Genomic DNA, 15963 nt, shown 5'->3' on the forward strand with positions numbered 1-15963 from the left:
GGCTGGGTCCCCGTAGATCCATGTCATGTTAGTTGGAAAGGGAACTGACATGAAAACGGCGGTCCACGGCTGATCTGACAGGTTCTAGCAGGGTCTTCACGGTGGAGAGAGGTGGGCCAAAGGAAATATGAACCCACACTCGAAAGTGCCCTATGAATGTCGTAATCTTATCCTAGGTACCGAGTACTACTCCTGTATATTGACTCCCATATATTGAAGGGGAGGTCTTTGACTCTCAGGCCTGTGCGGAGTACCTAATCCCAACGCAGTCCAAGGCGCCGGGGATCTGGGCAGTCAAGCTAGTGTGTTTACGCGCTTACTCCGGTTTCCATTCTTAGTGCGACTCGGGATTTGCAACACAATTTTGTGGGAGTCGATCGTACATAGTGATTTCCATGCTAAACTCCCATCTCTGTCCTTGTGGTAAATTGGTAAATTGGTAAAGACTTTACCCGTAAACCTGGCAAATCTGTGGTAAGATGACTGATCCACAGAGAAGACGTCAACCATGTGCCACCGAGGTCTCAAACCAATCAACTTGTCTCCCGCTGGCCCCTCTACTGCTGTCCAATGTCAAATCCCGAAGCTGCACACAGATACAGCCCGGGCTTCATACTCTTTACCTTTTCTGTCTCCGGTATTATATGGCCAATGATAGGAGCCCTGGCCTTGGATACTACGTCCTAGGGTTGAGCGGTACGGAATCCCGTCTCTTTAGGCTAGGTGCATCGGTAATGCAATGCAGCTTGCCGTATGGAGTACATTGCAGCGGGATGATTCGTAGCAAAACTTAATCATTGGATGAGATTATCTTGTGCGGAATGCGGAGTACAGCGTGCATAGAGCTGATGGGTATCGTATCATATACGCCGAGTTATATTTTTATGCCAAAGCTTCAGTATTTGTATCTATTAGACCTATACATCGTGCTTGGTTCATAAATATAGGGGTAATTTCTAGCATAGCCTTATTTATAAGGAAACAAAGAGGCCTTTTGAATTCGGCATCTTTCCCCCTTGTGTTTGTGCTTGGTCCTATACGTGAGATTTGTGGATTCTATGTGGGATTATATATTATTTGATGCATTGCTGCTCTTTTCAAGCAAACACCCAACATTGTTAGTCTCAAAGTAAATTGGTTACACAAACCTAGCCTTTTTATTTACCAAAATATTGATCTCCTTCCTTTTATCTACAAATCTTTGGGTATAACATAAAGTCTTCATCCCTAAACATCCAATGTATGAGATAGCCACGTGACTGTAACTCATCAAGTGGACCGTGCACCGAGCTTGGCATATCCCCACTTGAGCTTCCAGTCCAATACATCCATAGTAAATACCATTTCTCTTTGATTTCATCTTGGACCCAGCCTTACCTAAATTTGTCTACATTATGTCTTCACTTCTGGCGCTGGCTGATATCCCTACTGTGGAACGTCTGTACCGTGCGAAGCGGCTCCTTCCTGTGTCCTCAAAATTTCCACCATCCCAGTCTCTCAACAACACTATCTCTATCATCCGCAATGACATCACCAAGCTCCAAGTGGACTGCATTGTGAACGCTGCTAATGAGTCTCTCCTCGGAGGCGGTGGCGTGGACGGTGCAATCCACCGAGCGGCAGGTCCCAAGCTAGTTGAAGAATGCTACCATCTTGATGGATGTGACACTGGCGATGCAAAGATCACTTCCGCCTATGAACTGCCCTGCAAGCGTGTGATCCACACAGTCGGCCCAATCTACCAAAACGAAGACGACCCCGTCGCGCTCCTTCGATCCTGCTACCGGCGCAGTCTGGAATTGGCAGTCGAAAACGATATGAAGAGTATTGCTTTTGCCGCTATTAGCACCGGAGTCTACGGCTATCCCAGTCGAAACGCCGCTGAAGATGCCATCAAAGAAGTGCGGAAATTCCTCGTTGGACCTAACATCGGATTGCTGGAGCGTGTCATCTTCTGCAACTTTGAGCCCAAGGAGGTGACCGCCTATGAGGAATTCATTCCGTAAGCCTGTCTCATCTCTCACACTGCTTGATAAGATACTGACAATAGTTCCAGCCAGTATTTCCCTCCCACGCAGGAGGACCTGGCTGAGAGCAGCGATGCTTGAACCACCAATAAGTTGTTACACGCCTCACTCGGCCTGTACACAGTGGAGACATGTACCAGCATGTCCCCGACATGATTTACGACCGCCACCATACGAATTCAACGCGAACCACAATATTTTCCTTCTGTGATATCATATTAGCCTAGAAGCGATTTTTGCTCAAAGGGTCCTTGAAACCGCCATCCTAAGTCTTAGTGTTTCTCTGTACTGTGTAGCACATAAGGCGAAGATGAGACAGTTCGTCCCCATACTTTGATAGCGCTTTCGTATTAGTAGGGGCAATTTTTATTATTGGAATAACTCTGTAAGCAGCTTCTTTTCTTTGTACTATCTTCTACGAAGACAATCATCTTAGTGTCAGCGCAACGCATTTGCAGAAAGCATAATGCAAACAATGCAAACACCCTATCAGATCGCGCATTTGATCATGATTCCAGCTTGAGACCACTTCACTCCAATTCCAATTGCAAGTCTTTCGATGATCATAGCTGCATAATGAAACTCGAATATTTGAACTGAACACCCAATCTCCAACACAATCGATAGTCCCCGCAAATCCCCCGACCCCTTAACCTCCGCCTCCAACTTCAAAAATGTCAAAACCACAACGGCCAAGAGGAATACCAACCCCCAATCCGCGGTTCCGAGTCCATATCCGCGAAGAGCCAAAGCCTCAAATTCCCGAACCCTCAACATATGAGGGCCCCTCTCTCTCCAAACAAAAACGAACACCCGCGCTCATCTCACATTTTGTCGCAAACCTCCGCCAACGCATCTCCGCCCTCCCATACCCAGTCCGACGAGCATGCCGCACTCTCCGCTGGGCAGCACCTATCCTCCCAATTGCCCTCTTCTTCCCAGAACACGTAATGCAAGTGATGTGGGTTCGCGGCCCATCAATGACACCATACCTGAACGAGGAGTATGCGCAAACGCAAACGAAGAGCGACATGGTGATGGTCAGCATGTGGCCGTGGGGATCTATACTGCCGTTCAAAAAGGAGCGCAAGCTTGAACGAGGGATGATTGTTACTTTCCGGTGGGTTTTTCCTATGCGTGTTTACTCTTATTTACTTTTATTTTATATACTGTTTTTGTCGAGTCGAGTGCAGCAAATACTAACAATATCCTCGATACATATAGCTCACCTGCAAACCCAGCTCATATCGCTATTAAGCGCATTATCGGGTTACCCGGTGACCGGATCACGACTCGCGAGCCATGTCTACGGCAAACGCAGATCGTCCCGTGGAATCATGTTTGGTTGGAGGGTGATGCGGAGGATCCGCGGAAGACGCTGGATAGCAATACGTATGGGCCTGTCAGTCTTAGTTTGATTACTGGGCGGGTATTTGCAGTGCTGGGACCACGGATGCGGTGGCTGAACTGGACGGACTGGGAGTCTACGTCGACGGATGATGCGTCTGCGGATTCGTACCGACAGAGTGTGCGGAATCGTGTGTTGAAGGATGCTGTTAAGCTCGACCAGCCTATGTTGAATTGATGAGCTGGTTATAGATGGGGGTTGGCGCATATATTGGCATCTTGCATTTGTTAATAGAGCTTGATTTTCCCATTTCTGATGATGTTGTGGACTGGGATTTGTACATATATTAGGAGCATCTTTTGGATATCACTGTATGACTATTTTTGAGTGTAAAGCGCTGTGCTATGCGTATGTAGGTGAAAGGACCGAGAAACGGAAAAAGGAAAGCAAAAACGAAGTGCTGTATACCAATAGAAGAGGGATCATGAATGGCCAAGAAATGCAGACAATGCAATCAGTAATTAGGGAGAAACAAGGCGTATATCTTCATGTTTCTCTTCCTGAAGACGGTCAATTTCCGAGGAAATACTCATCACCCAACGATCCTTTTCCACACGACTACGTGCTTTGAACACGATAGTACGGCCATGCTTGCCCAGCGTGGACACATGACGCAAGGATCTTTTGGCTTTGCCTTGCTCCCCTATTTCCTGGGCTCGGAAGTAACTCTTACTCAAGGGTTGCCAGACCACGAAAGTGATAGCGGTGTCCTCGTCGCGACTTGTGAAGGCATCCGAATCGAGGTACACCCGCGGCAGAGCATGAAGACCAGGGTTATTGCTGTCGAATGTCTGATTGGCATACAGCAAGTCGTTCTCGGTAATCAAGCCGGAATAAATATAGCAATCTTCCAGTTCGATAGTTGCTTCCAGTTCTTGATGAATGTGTGGAATCTCAGTGCCGTTTCGCCTACGCAGTGTGCTTCGGAAAATTAACAGCTTGCCTGCCGTGAGGATGACATGACATTGGTGGAAAGTGGTGTGGCGACGGGGCTTTCGATATAAGTCGCCGGACATCTGTTGATGTTGTCAGTATGTTGTGCTTGTATTTGTCTAATGTTATGCAGCGATAACATACCTTGATAGTCCGACAACCAGACAGGGAGCACATGTTGTGCAAGTGTGGAGACGCCTCGGCTTTCTTCACTTCCCACTTCTTCGCGAACTGCCCGACAAGAGATTCCATAGCTTCGTCGATATCCAACAGCTTGAGATTACGCTGCCGTACGGCCTGCAGCTCTGCGGCATCGTCTGTGCAGCGAGTGTGCCAATACTTCACAAGCGCATCGAGCCGTTTGACCCACTCATCCCGTGTGGCATCATCGTATGCCTGGAGTCGAATGACAAGACCATTATCTAGAACCATTTCAAATGTCCTATCGTCATCGAACTCTCGCGTTGCTCCATCATCCTGCCGTGAGTCTCTAGGTTCACGGTTGAAGTCCACAGAAGGTCCTCCCCGCATGTTGGGGTCAGCAGGGCAACTGCCACGATAGACATTGCGGACTTCTTGCACCCGACACATATCGATATACCCATCCGATTGGCTGATATTGTGTACATTCCTCTGCACATGCGCATAAGCCTCTTCATCGTGCCGTTTGACGAATTCTTGATTGCCGCTGGAAAGCCATGCAATCTGGCCACTTTCAAGTGGATAAGGATCGATATCCCACGAGAGTGGCATTTGATCCAAGATTTCACGGGCAGTTGGCACACTTCCGTCTTCTGGGGGAGCACATTTCGGGGGTGGCGGGGGCATTGCCTTCGCTGGGCGACAGAAAAACAAATAATGATCTTGGGTAAAGAAGTACAGCCGTTTGAAGAACATCTTGTTCATCCGCTGATGCACACCCTTCTGGGATGTAAGACGGACTAGAAATCCTTCGATCGGGGCAGGTTCCTCCTGTACGCCTCGGTGCCTGATTGTAGTAGAGTAATGGTGTCTTGGTCGTAACTCAAGCTCATGAGATGATTGCATCCCAATGGTCCCATACATCTTTTCCTCGTTGACTCCAAATACCCATTCAAGTCGGTCGTACCGCTTCCAAGCAAGTCCCATCTTCTCGGTCTTGGACCAAGCTTTCAAGACCTCGGCCCACTCGGCGCGGCCTTCGAGCATATCCATGCATCCTCGGATGATAGTAGCGGCAGCAAATTTGTTATCAACTGCTGTTACATGCTCGCTATCAGAATTATCTGCTTTCAGTCCTGCCTCGAGCTGGCTGAAAGGATTTTTGAAAATGAGAGAAACCCCTAGATCAGGGACGTAGATAGGGAGCGAGATGGGACGCCGCCAGCCAAGCACCTGGCGAATGAAAGTATACCATTCAGCAGAGTGCGCCGCAGACTTTGGACGGAGGATGAATATTTTGGTTCCACGCTTGCGGGGGTGCCAAATAACGATGGTCTTGTCGAGGGGAGAATAGAAGTTAACACGGGTGGTTTTGTGGTTGAGCTGTACTTCGTAATAAGGAGGTGTTTTGCTGTTCGGACGTTGCACATCAGGAATTACACGAGTGCGGTACATTTGAATGGCAAATGGCGTATGCTCTATAGAGCTTTTGCGGCATACGACGAGGAACTCCCTCCACTTGTCCACGGTCCGTGTTTCCATGCGCAGGCTGTCATTCTCGGTGTAATCGGCAGGAAGTGTGTCCTGCACAGTCTCTTCCACACAGACCAACATTTTTTCTGCTTTGACAATCTCCCCATCTTGCACCTTCCGTCGGTGCGGTCGATTGGCAGAGATAGTACCTTGGGTCCTTGCAATCTTGGAGCGCATCTTTTGCTGTCTGTGTCTGATGTTGTCATCCAGGTTGAATTTTGCCATCTTCCTAGTGAGTCTCTGTTGGGCCTGCGCATCTTCGCCAGTATCATCTTCATCTTGTGGGTCGTGGTGTTGAAGTGTTGCCCGAGATATACCAGATGCCTTGCTTTTTTGCTTCCCTTTGTCCTTGTACCTGCTTCGAAGAAGCTGTGTGGTCGAATCGGTTTCGCTCGCAACCGCGGATGGATTAGGGGTCATAGGGTTGGGAGAGGAATGACCCGTCAAATTTGTGTTATGTGAGTCCCGGGACTTTGGTCTCCGCTCAGGCGGTTCCAATCTGCTAGCTCGTATCGTGGCTATTGATTGTACCGTGTCTGCAGAGCTGGCGACCTCTTCTCTGGCGGTGACAAACGAAGACGAAGCAACATCGTTGCCGTACATGTCATATTGCCCCCTTGTTCTGGCTTTGGGTGTGCTGTCTGTATCCTCTCCGCTATCCTCCCCGCTACCCCCCTCACTATGTTCCTCATTATCTTGCCCGCTATTTTCCCTCGTCTCTGTGTCCTCTTCCGGCAAGGGGTCGTCACCACTGGCCTCGGCTTCAGGGTGGGTTAGAGTCTGCAGTTCCCCCACAGGCTCTGCTGCCGCTTCCTCCCGTGCCTCTGTTTCGATCTCATCATATTGCTCCTCGGCGGCCTGCGTGCTTGTGTTGGTGAGCGCTAGGGTAACCTCCTCATCTAAATCGGGTGACGATGGGCCGGGCCGATCGCCATGTTCGCCGTAGTGGGTCGCAACAGGGCCTGCAGAGAAGGAGATGTTCTGTGATGTATAGTTCCTGACTTTCAGTCGAGATTTATACCAGGACTTGCGATGACCTTGCAGCCAGCCTTCTGGGATTGGACCAACGAAAAATCGCCGGTTCGTCATATGCAAATGGTTGGCAGAAGCATGACGCTATCCAAGAGCACCAGGTCAGTTCTATAACTCAACCCCCAGGGAACAGAGACATACCAGTTGCTGGTCTGTGTATGAGCCAGTCTGCAAGCCATGATAATGTTCATGGTATGACGAGCTTGGGTCAGTTTCTGGTCGCGACCCATTGGCCTGGTCCGGTGAAGAGGTCATGACAATCTACTATGTAGTACCCTCGTGGACCAAAAGGGCATGCCCCAGACATATGCAGGAACAAATAAATTGCCCAGGCACCGACGAACCCCAAGTAAGGTTCATAGCGCGATCGCGAATCTCGATGTAATGTGGTTCGATGACGTCGTTGCAAGATCTATGCAAATGCTGCAAACATCGCAAACAAGTTGTTGACACTTCACCGTGTTGGTACTGTTTACACTGTTTGCAGCCTCACTATATCCCGTGTGCCCCGCCATTATTGGCTTGCGTGGCAGCAGCGGTGAAGTTGACACCATCCAACGGTCTCCTGATTAAGCTCTTTTCTCTTTCTCCGACTATCTAGTTTCCACCTGAATTCCTACAAAAATGGCTGCTATCCCCGCTGACGGAACATGGTTTGATACCATCAAAAAGTCCTTCGCTGATGTCCCTATTAATGCGGAGAATGGCATCTCGACTACCGATTTCCTCGAGGCCGCTGAGTCGCTGGTGACTCTCTTTGGTGCGTGCTGCTCCCCTGCATAGACCTACCTCGACCTAATGCAGGAACTTTGTAGACGTCCTCGGTTCTGCCGCCTTCACTCCGGTCAAGAATGACCTGCTCGGTAACATCAAGGTTCGTCCAATACATTATGTCGCCGGTGTCAACACATTCTAAAACCCCGTTCAGAAAGTTCGTGAGCGTCAGCAGGCAGCTCCTGCGGAGTCTGAGACCCTGCAGGCCCTTGTCCTGAACGAATTGAAGACCGGCAAGCACGTTGCCACTGAAGGTCTGGTCTGGCTGGTCCGGTATGTCCACATGTCTCAATTGGGATGGAAGACACCAATTGCAATGGCATCCCTTCCATTTCCATAAATCTGCATGAACCATTGACTGATCATTGGTTCTTCTCAACAGAGGCCTCGACTTTACCGTCCAAGCCCTCCGTCACAACATCGACAACTCCTCCTCGGAACTCGCCGACTCCTTCCGCGATGCCTACGGCCAAACCCTCAAGCCCCACCACTCCTGGATTGTCAAGCCTGTCTTCAGTGCTGCCATGTCTGCCACCCCATACCGCAAGGACTTTTACAAGAAGCTGGGCGAGGATCAGGCCAAGGTTACTGCCGAGCTTGCCAAGGAGGTCGCTGCCTTGGAGAAGGTGATCGCCATCCTGAAGACTTTCCAGGATACCAAGCCTGCTCAGTGGAAGTAAGTTTGCCCTGGAGGCCTTTCCACTTGATTAAACATGTGCACTGTGCAACTTGATATGTAAATATTCGATTTGGCTTCATTCAAGCATGCGAGTTTGTATTCTGTAGCGAATTCACTGTTTTGGTCGTCAAGGAATCTAGAGCATGACGTATCTGAGGTAGAGATCCGAGCGTTGCAACCTTGGAATGAGATCATCGATTTATGGGAAGTAGATGTCACATGGAAGAAGGTAAGGAAATGACTAGCTGATCAGTAAGTCTATAAGAGCGCCCAGGTAAATTGAATAGGGAAACAAAATGACAGCTCGCAACGAACATTGTAGTAGGCTTGCAGTCCCACACCAATTATACAGCGTATTCGCTTTGCTTATTGGGTTTCGTCCATGCCTGAAAAGCAGGTACACCCGAGGACCTGGGTAGACTTGGCAGGGTATCCTCCATAGCCCCACCATGCTCCTCAACATCCCGAGGTCAATAGGAGATAGCTCGGTGCATATGTGTGTCCTTTGTACATGTGCGGAGTACTAGCTTCGCTTTGATCTGCCAGACCTTTCACAGAATCGAAGGACCGATAGCTATTGATAAGGGTTTTAAAACACTATATATTAAACTTAAGAAAATCGATTAGCTTTGTTATTATAGTATTGAAAATTACGTTAGTGAAAGCGAGATATGATCCGATATCTAGCTTGCAATACAGAAGTGTAACCACTATGATAATATAGCATCCTATTCTTTCGCGTCGATAATCCTAGGGCAGTGACTAAGCACCATACTACGAAGACCTTGCCAACTCCCATGGACCTTTCATTGAATGCAGCCTTGGTCGATTCGTACTTGGATTACGCGTCGTCTTTCGAACACGACGGAGTTGTGTGACTCGAAAACAGACCCTACGCGACGATGTTGTAGAAATATATTTGGTGCAAGCGATGACTCGCCTGAGACCTCACAAACACCCTGGAGGAGAGAGACATACCGGCAAATCCAGACGTACTCGTTATCAATACAGTCGACTGCCACCAGTGGCACACCTCTATTATTCAAAAGAAAATGTGTGCTATCCTGAGTAGTGTGCCTATATTGAATGATAACATAATATATTTCGACAAACTTGATTTCCTATTTTGGAAGGAATCCCATTTTTGGCAGTGTCCTCTGCTTCCTCCCATCCACCTATAGCTTGGTAAAATCACTAATCAAGGCCTCTGTCCGACGAATATGCTCCTCAGTAACGCCTTCTTTATGCCCAGCCCATTCTGCAAGGTCATGCAAGAGACTAATAGCCTTAGCATCAGAGTGTACAATAGGTGGAGGCCCAAATATATCTTCGTCATCGGCCTGGTTATCCTGATCACTAGTACCAGATACATCGAGGATAATATCAGACAAATCGGGCTTATAAGTATCGTCCTCATCTGGTGGGTCTAGGAATTCATCTAAAGATTTGAATTCCTGAGCATCATTCCCTGTAGCCCTAGTCAGGCTATCCGTCAAGCTCTGATAAATATTACCCTAATTGAAGCACCTCTCCACCTTCGGTCTGATTGCCTTCGGTCTGATTAGACCTCTGCATAGCCCATAAAGCCCATAGCCCAACCCAACCCAACCCACTAATGGGTTGGGCTTTGGGCCCACCCTTCGAGCCCATCGGCCGGCTATGCGCCCATCCACCGAGCCCATAGGGCCCATTGGGGCCTATAATCGGCCCTTATTATTAACCAAACAATACAAACATGCTAATCTATCGCAGCTGTATAATTAATGTATTTTTTTTCCTATTCTTTAGGGGTATTGAAATTACCGTTTAAGCCGTATATAAAGCTATATATACATCACTTATAAATTAACTGATAGGACTGATTGATTTGATTTGATTTATAAGATATTAAGTAATAGATACTAGGAGGCCGAAAAATAAGAATAAAAATAGATTTTTATAAAGCTTTACTTTTTTATAAGAGGTATTTATTTTTATTAGGGTTTATATAGTAAGTAGAGGTACTATAACGTATTTCACTACCGAGTGGCCACCTACTACCACCGAGTGGCCACCCCAAAACACCATAGTAAATCCGATAAATTACAACTTGATATCTTAACAACGGTACTCTATATAGAAATCTCCTAATAGTTTAATGATATTTAGGTGATATATAGCCTCTTTACGGACTTTTAGGAGTATATACGACTTAGTGATTAAGGTATAACGTATTCGGTAAGCGAGCTGCGCAGGCAAGCGAGCTGCGCACCCCAGAACACATAGTAAAAACGATAAATTACAACATGATATTTCAACAACCAACACTTTTATTTAATTTCATTTCTTGTCGATAGCAATTGATAAGTATCTTTAGCATCATATATCAATTTTGAATAAATTGAGAACTTGCATTGTTATGGTATTGAAAAATATATCTCTGAACTCCAGAAATATATATATCTCAGTCACTAATTTATTAAGTTCACCTAAACTCTAACAAGTGGCTAGATATCATATAAAAAGCATTAGGCTACAAAGAAAAGCTCATATAAACAACCGTTGTTGAATTATCATATTGTAATTTATCGCTTTTACTATGTGTTCTGGGGTGCGCAGCTCGCTTACCGAATACGTTATATATTTCTAGCTTTTTACAATGTAATTTTCGGTATTTTTTGAAATAGCGATAATATAGTATTAGGCTTTCTCTAAAATTGATATAATATATTAATAAGTCTTATCGATAGCTATCGAATAACAATAAAATCAAATAATAACGTGGTTGCTAAGATATAATGTTATAAAATATCGCATTTACTAACTATGGTGTTTTAGGGTGGCCACTCGGTAGTAGGTGGCCACTCGGTAGTGAAATACGTTAAGTATTACTACAATTAATTATAGAAAGTAGTATCAATCCACTATAGATAATATATGTCTCTTCACGCTAATACTTAGTAATTCCTTCTAGATACGAATTCATAGTTAAATTGGATCTTTTTAGGGTTATTTTATATGAAATTTTATACAAAAACTAGTATCATAATGCTAAAACCAGTATAAAATCCACTTAATTCCTACTTCTTACTATGATAATATAATAATACTAAAGATATAGGTTGGTACCTACGTAAAATACAGTTATTAATCATCTACTTTATAACTATATGCCAAGACTGTATTTGTGTACAGAAATGGGCTTTGATGGGCTTTGATGGGCCCCTATTAATAGGCTGTGGGTTGGGCTTTGGGCCGGGGGTCTGGGCCCGTTGATGGGCTATGCAGAGGTCTAGTCGCGGGTGATCTATATGGGTCCATCCAACCAATTTTGGTGCCGATAGTGAGTTTGTGCCAATATAGGGCGTGCCACAAGTGGCAGTCGACTTTAAAACCTAGCTGTTATATTTGTGGACTATAGGTTATTCGTCCAAAGAATATACTAGCTTCTTTCCTGATATTTTCTTCTCTCGAATATCGTCAATTCCCGTCAGTACTGCGCGCAGCCCACCCTCTCGTGTAATGATTGGATGCGGCCGTATAAGCCCGCGGTCTAGAAGCTTCCGTAAGGTAGCTGTCCATTTCGCTCCAAATGCCCCCAACTCGGCATCCGGTGCTCGCCAGTGAGGCTTCGGCCAAGCAATCTCTTTACCCAGTAGTTGTGGTCCCATAATCCAGTCGGGCTTCACGAGTTTACGCGTTTGAGCTACGGCTTCCGAGTATGGCTCGAGCGAGGTGTACTTGCCGCCAGAGCGACCGAGCGCGCGGTAGCAAAACTGCATGCTGGTGGCTGTAGATATGCAGTCGAGAGCGTACTTCAAGCTGCTTTTGGTGTACTGGCGAATCGATTCAGTGCAGTCGGGAGCCTGGTAGTCAAAGACAGCAGACGGTCCGTAGGACTTGACGAGATCAAAGTTGTGAGGCGAGCATGTTGCAATGGCGTCAAAGCCGGCAAGGTTGAGCAGCTGGATGGCGGCGGTACCCGTGGCAGACGAACCTCCAAATACCAAGACGGTAATCTTGCGAGCTCCGGGCTCGAGCGGGTATCCTGGAACGTCGAGGCTCTTAAAGAGCGCGAGACCAGTCGTCATCAAGCTGATACCGAGCGACGCTCCTTCTTCGAAGCTGAGGCTGGGTGGGATCTTGAGCAATATCCATTCGACCGCTGCTGTGTAATTGGCGAAGGCGCCGACGCCCGGGTCATTTGGGTTCATGCCCATGATGGCGGTACAGACGCGGTCGCCAACGTGTATGTCGCACTCTGTCGCCTCTGGTCCAACTTCCTCCACCACGCCGGCAAAGTCAAACCCGGCCACAGCGCCTTCTGTGACGTAATCGCCAACCATTTTGGAATCGACTGGGTTGACGGAGACAGCTTTGATCTTGATGAGAACGCTGTTGCTTATTATCTTGGGTATAGGTGCCGTGGTCGACAGGCATATTGATCCGTCAGCGGTGCCGACGAGCGCTGTTTGGAATTCTGTCGACATGGCTGTGGAGAGTTCAAACTGCCCAGGTGGTAAATACACCCTACAGGTCATACATGCGACATGTCACTGTTTACTATAAGCTCTAACCCCATTATCGATACATATGCTTGGGCGGGCTGTGCATCGGTTGGCTTCCCGGTAAGGCTGCGAAGCTGTTGCACCGAATATCTCCGGTAATGCATCAAGGTCGGTCCACGGGTAATAGGTGGGCCTCTCCGGCTTACCTGCATATTGCTGCGTACGCCGAATAGGAAATTAAGCCTCGGGTAAGGCTGCCAAGCCGTTGCGCCGAACTTCTCCGGTTATGCATCAAGGTCGGCAATGGGTGGGCCTCTCCGGCTTACCTGCATGGTGTTGCTTAAGCGAATAGGAAATCAAGCCTGGTTCCTACGCAGCGTGGTACGATCGCTGTCGTTACGACATGATCCCTGTGGTAAAGGCTTCTGTGCTATTTTCTACCCCTGTAAGCTTTGAAAACTCATTGATATACTTTAATCAAATTATTGAAGGGGCTGTTTGGCTAGCAGTAAGCAACCGTTACCTTTAAGGCAGATTTAATTTTTTTGTAGGACAAGGAATTGATGTACTGGCTATTACTGAATAGGTCTAATAGAATCAGTTGATTGATTGAAGGTGTGTATATCGTTAGGCGATCTCTGGGCCTACTGTCCGTGCTCTGGCGTGTCACAACATGTATCCAAATCTAGTCCGAATACCATACCAATACTTGGAGTCATTTGTTGCTCTCTGTTTTGGGTAAGTGAAGATAAAAATCAAGTCCATTGCTAATCACCAGCTCATTTTAATGTCGAATAGATTTTGTCTGTGCTTGAATTGAACTTCAATCATAACTAAAGCGATATTTGTGTGCCAAAATCTTTCAATAGACATGATATCAGCTGCAAAACAAATCAGTAACTTAGATACGGCATAAGCGTTTGATTGATAATTGAAGACTAAGGCATAATAACTTTTTATGTCACTCAGTAGTGTGGAGCAGCAAATGAAATATTTTTGAAACCCGACCTTACTGCACCATGTTCACTTCTGTCAAGCAGATCGAAGTGTCCTTCAGAAAGGATTTCATGTCCAATATCGCCTTTCTATAACAGGGATCTGGTTGCTACTGCATGTCGCTAGTACTTATCAACTGATGGGTGCCCAAATTTATTATACCAGATTGTTTTCTTATCTTTTGGCCATAGTTATACGTGTCGGAATTATCTAGAAACCTCTGAAGACGAAGCTTCTAAATAAATTCAATATTGTAATTTTTTGTCGGAACGGACATCTACTACGAACAAGCCTTACTAAGGTGTGCACCTTTTTTGCGTAACGGTAAAAATACGTGGATTTTCGGCACATTTTCTGAGTTGACATTTTTTTTCCGTTTTAACCTTGGAATGACATGCGTTCTTGTACGGTAGTTGCTAGAATGTGGCCGACCCCCTTGTCTGGCCGACCCGCTTATCCACTACGTTACTGGTAATATTTACTGTTAATATTTTGAGTATATTTGGATATGAAATGCGCGAAATGAATGATACTAGATTATAGCTGACATTGGCCACCAGTTCCAATGCCTGTAAAGGCTTCCCCATCCAGGCCACCAACCACTCTCTCAATAAAACCCGTATTCCCCGTGGCATTTGGTCCAAGAGCGCTTGTTGGGATATTCCAAACTATCCTATCATGAGTAACCTGGAACTTCCACCTCTTACCGATCTCTTGATCGATGAATACCACAGAGTATCCGGTGTTCTGGTCCACAAACTTGCCCCGAACACTTTCATCATCTTGGCCATTGTACACCTTAGTCAACACGAGGGAGTGCTTCTGAGGTGTCTGTGCAGATTCTTCAATAACATCTTGTGCAGCACAAATCAATTTCCCTTCGTGATATAGTCGTGCCATTGTATAAGGCTGGTTGCCACTGGCCATGTCCGAGAAAATGCGCATGATTTGGATGGCGTATGGGCCGACATGCGTTCTCAGGTAGTATGACTCCGTCATAATCTGCGGCCATGTTCCCAATGACCAGACGCGATCGACACCTCCGTTGACGGGTTGGTCTCGCGTCCCCAGTTGTAACGTGCGAGCTTCGTTAGCCGCATCACCGAAAAGGCGCATATGAGCCGTAACAGAAGCACGCCCAATAGGCCGCACATAATGCACCGACGGACCCAAAGTAGGATCAGAGTCCAGCCCAGTGTCCCCAGGTAACGCCTGTTGCTGCATATTTCCGTCAACAATGCCCGGGACGTCAAATAGCAAAGAAATATTCCGGTCGTCGTCTGAAGACACAAAACTAACGCTCGCAGCTTTGGCGGTGTCACGCCATACACCGCGAGTCTCTGAAGATGTCGTCTCAAAAATGGACTCCGTAAAATACAAGTCGCGATGCCATGTTGTTGAGTCGGGCCAGATAGCCGTGACCTGCACCTTGAATCCATCCCCAGTCCCATCTTGCGCGGTTCTGTTCAGACCGACGATGACGGCGGCGCGCAGTTCGGGAGAAACGCAATCAAAGAACCACAGTTCCCAGCCATCCTTGCTAATTGATTTTTCAAACTTGGGAAAGATGTTGGCAGACGCTGGGATGTGGGCGGCTGGCGAGACAGGGCCCTTTGCGACAGAGGCTCCGTCATTTGTAAAGTGCAATATGTTGCTCGCCATGTTGAAGCGGTCTGTGACTGTAGCTAGAAGCTCGGAATTACTGATCTGTAACTTTGGTTAGTGGCATGACTTGTCAGGAGTATACATATGCCATTCTGTGTGCGTCTTGGCCCACCGGGGATCTTTCGGCGTGGGCTCCGAACGCTGTCGGCTGCCGGGTCCGAATGCGTCGGCACCCGTGGACGGCACGGAGAGATAATACCTAGGTACGGTGATGCTGAAGCACACATTCAGAGGCCTGCAGAGGCCTGCAGACGCCTGCAGACGCCTGCATTCTATATATAATGTAAA

The 15963-nt window shown here is 47.1% G+C and overlaps 6 protein-coding genes across 6 annotated transcripts; 3 read left to right on the forward strand and 3 right to left on the reverse strand.

Moving 5' to 3' along the window:
* Nucleotides 1–1394: 1394 nt before the first annotated feature.
* N7537_010778 (macro domain-containing protein) lies at nucleotides 1395–2108 on the forward strand (the record flags this gene model as incomplete). Its single annotated transcript, XM_056901832.1, has 2 exons — nucleotides 1395–2002; nucleotides 2057–2108. The coding sequence occupies 2 exons, from the start codon at nucleotides 1395–1397 to the stop codon at nucleotides 2106–2108; spliced, it is 660 nt and encodes a 219-aa protein (XP_056747119.1).
* Nucleotides 2109–2701: 593 nt separating this feature from the next.
* N7537_010779 (putative mitochondrial inner membrane protease subunit Imp2) lies at nucleotides 2702–3612 on the forward strand (the record flags this gene model as incomplete). Its single annotated transcript, XM_056901833.1, has 2 exons — nucleotides 2702–3147; nucleotides 3252–3612. The coding sequence occupies 2 exons, from the start codon at nucleotides 2702–2704 to the stop codon at nucleotides 3610–3612; spliced, it is 807 nt and encodes a 268-aa protein (XP_056747120.1).
* Nucleotides 3613–3896: 284 nt separating this feature from the next.
* Nucleotides 3897–7329, reverse strand: N7537_010780 (sporulation-specific 71 family protein; the record flags this gene model as incomplete). The annotated part of the gene is made up of 3 exons (XM_056901834.1): nucleotides 3897–4451; nucleotides 4513–7158; nucleotides 7216–7329. The coding sequence occupies 3 exons, from the start codon at nucleotides 7327–7329 to the stop codon at nucleotides 3897–3899; spliced, it is 3315 nt and encodes a 1104-aa protein (XP_056747121.1).
* A 369-nt stretch (nucleotides 7330–7698) lies between these two features.
* Nucleotides 7699–8528, forward strand: N7537_010781 (GLTP domain-containing protein; the record flags this gene model as incomplete). The annotated part of the gene is made up of 4 exons (XM_056901835.1): nucleotides 7699–7834; nucleotides 7890–7948; nucleotides 8003–8121; nucleotides 8231–8528. The coding sequence occupies 4 exons, from the start codon at nucleotides 7699–7701 to the stop codon at nucleotides 8526–8528; spliced, it is 612 nt and encodes a 203-aa protein (XP_056747122.1).
* Nucleotides 8529–11928: 3400 nt separating this feature from the next.
* Nucleotides 11929–12996, reverse strand: N7537_010782 (zinc-binding alcohol dehydrogenase family protein; the record flags this gene model as incomplete). The annotated part of the gene is made up of 1 exon (XM_056901836.1): nucleotides 11929–12996. One exon carries the CDS (start codon nucleotides 12994–12996, stop codon nucleotides 11929–11931), a length of 1068 nt encoding a protein of 355 aa, XP_056747123.1.
* A 1551-nt stretch (nucleotides 12997–14547) lies between these two features.
* N7537_010783 (uncharacterized protein) lies at nucleotides 14548–15672 on the reverse strand (the record flags this gene model as incomplete). Its single annotated transcript, XM_056901837.1, has 1 exon — nucleotides 14548–15672. One exon carries the CDS (start codon nucleotides 15670–15672, stop codon nucleotides 14548–14550), a length of 1125 nt encoding a protein of 374 aa, XP_056747124.1.
* Between the last annotated feature and the right edge of the window lie 291 nt (nucleotides 15673–15963).

Source organism: Penicillium hordei, assembly GCF_028827395.1.
Source record: "Penicillium hordei strain IBT 12815 chromosome Unknown utg000006l_segment0_segment0, whole genome shotgun sequence".
Lineage (NCBI taxonomy): Eukaryota > Fungi > Ascomycota > Eurotiomycetes > Eurotiales > Aspergillaceae > Penicillium > Penicillium hordei.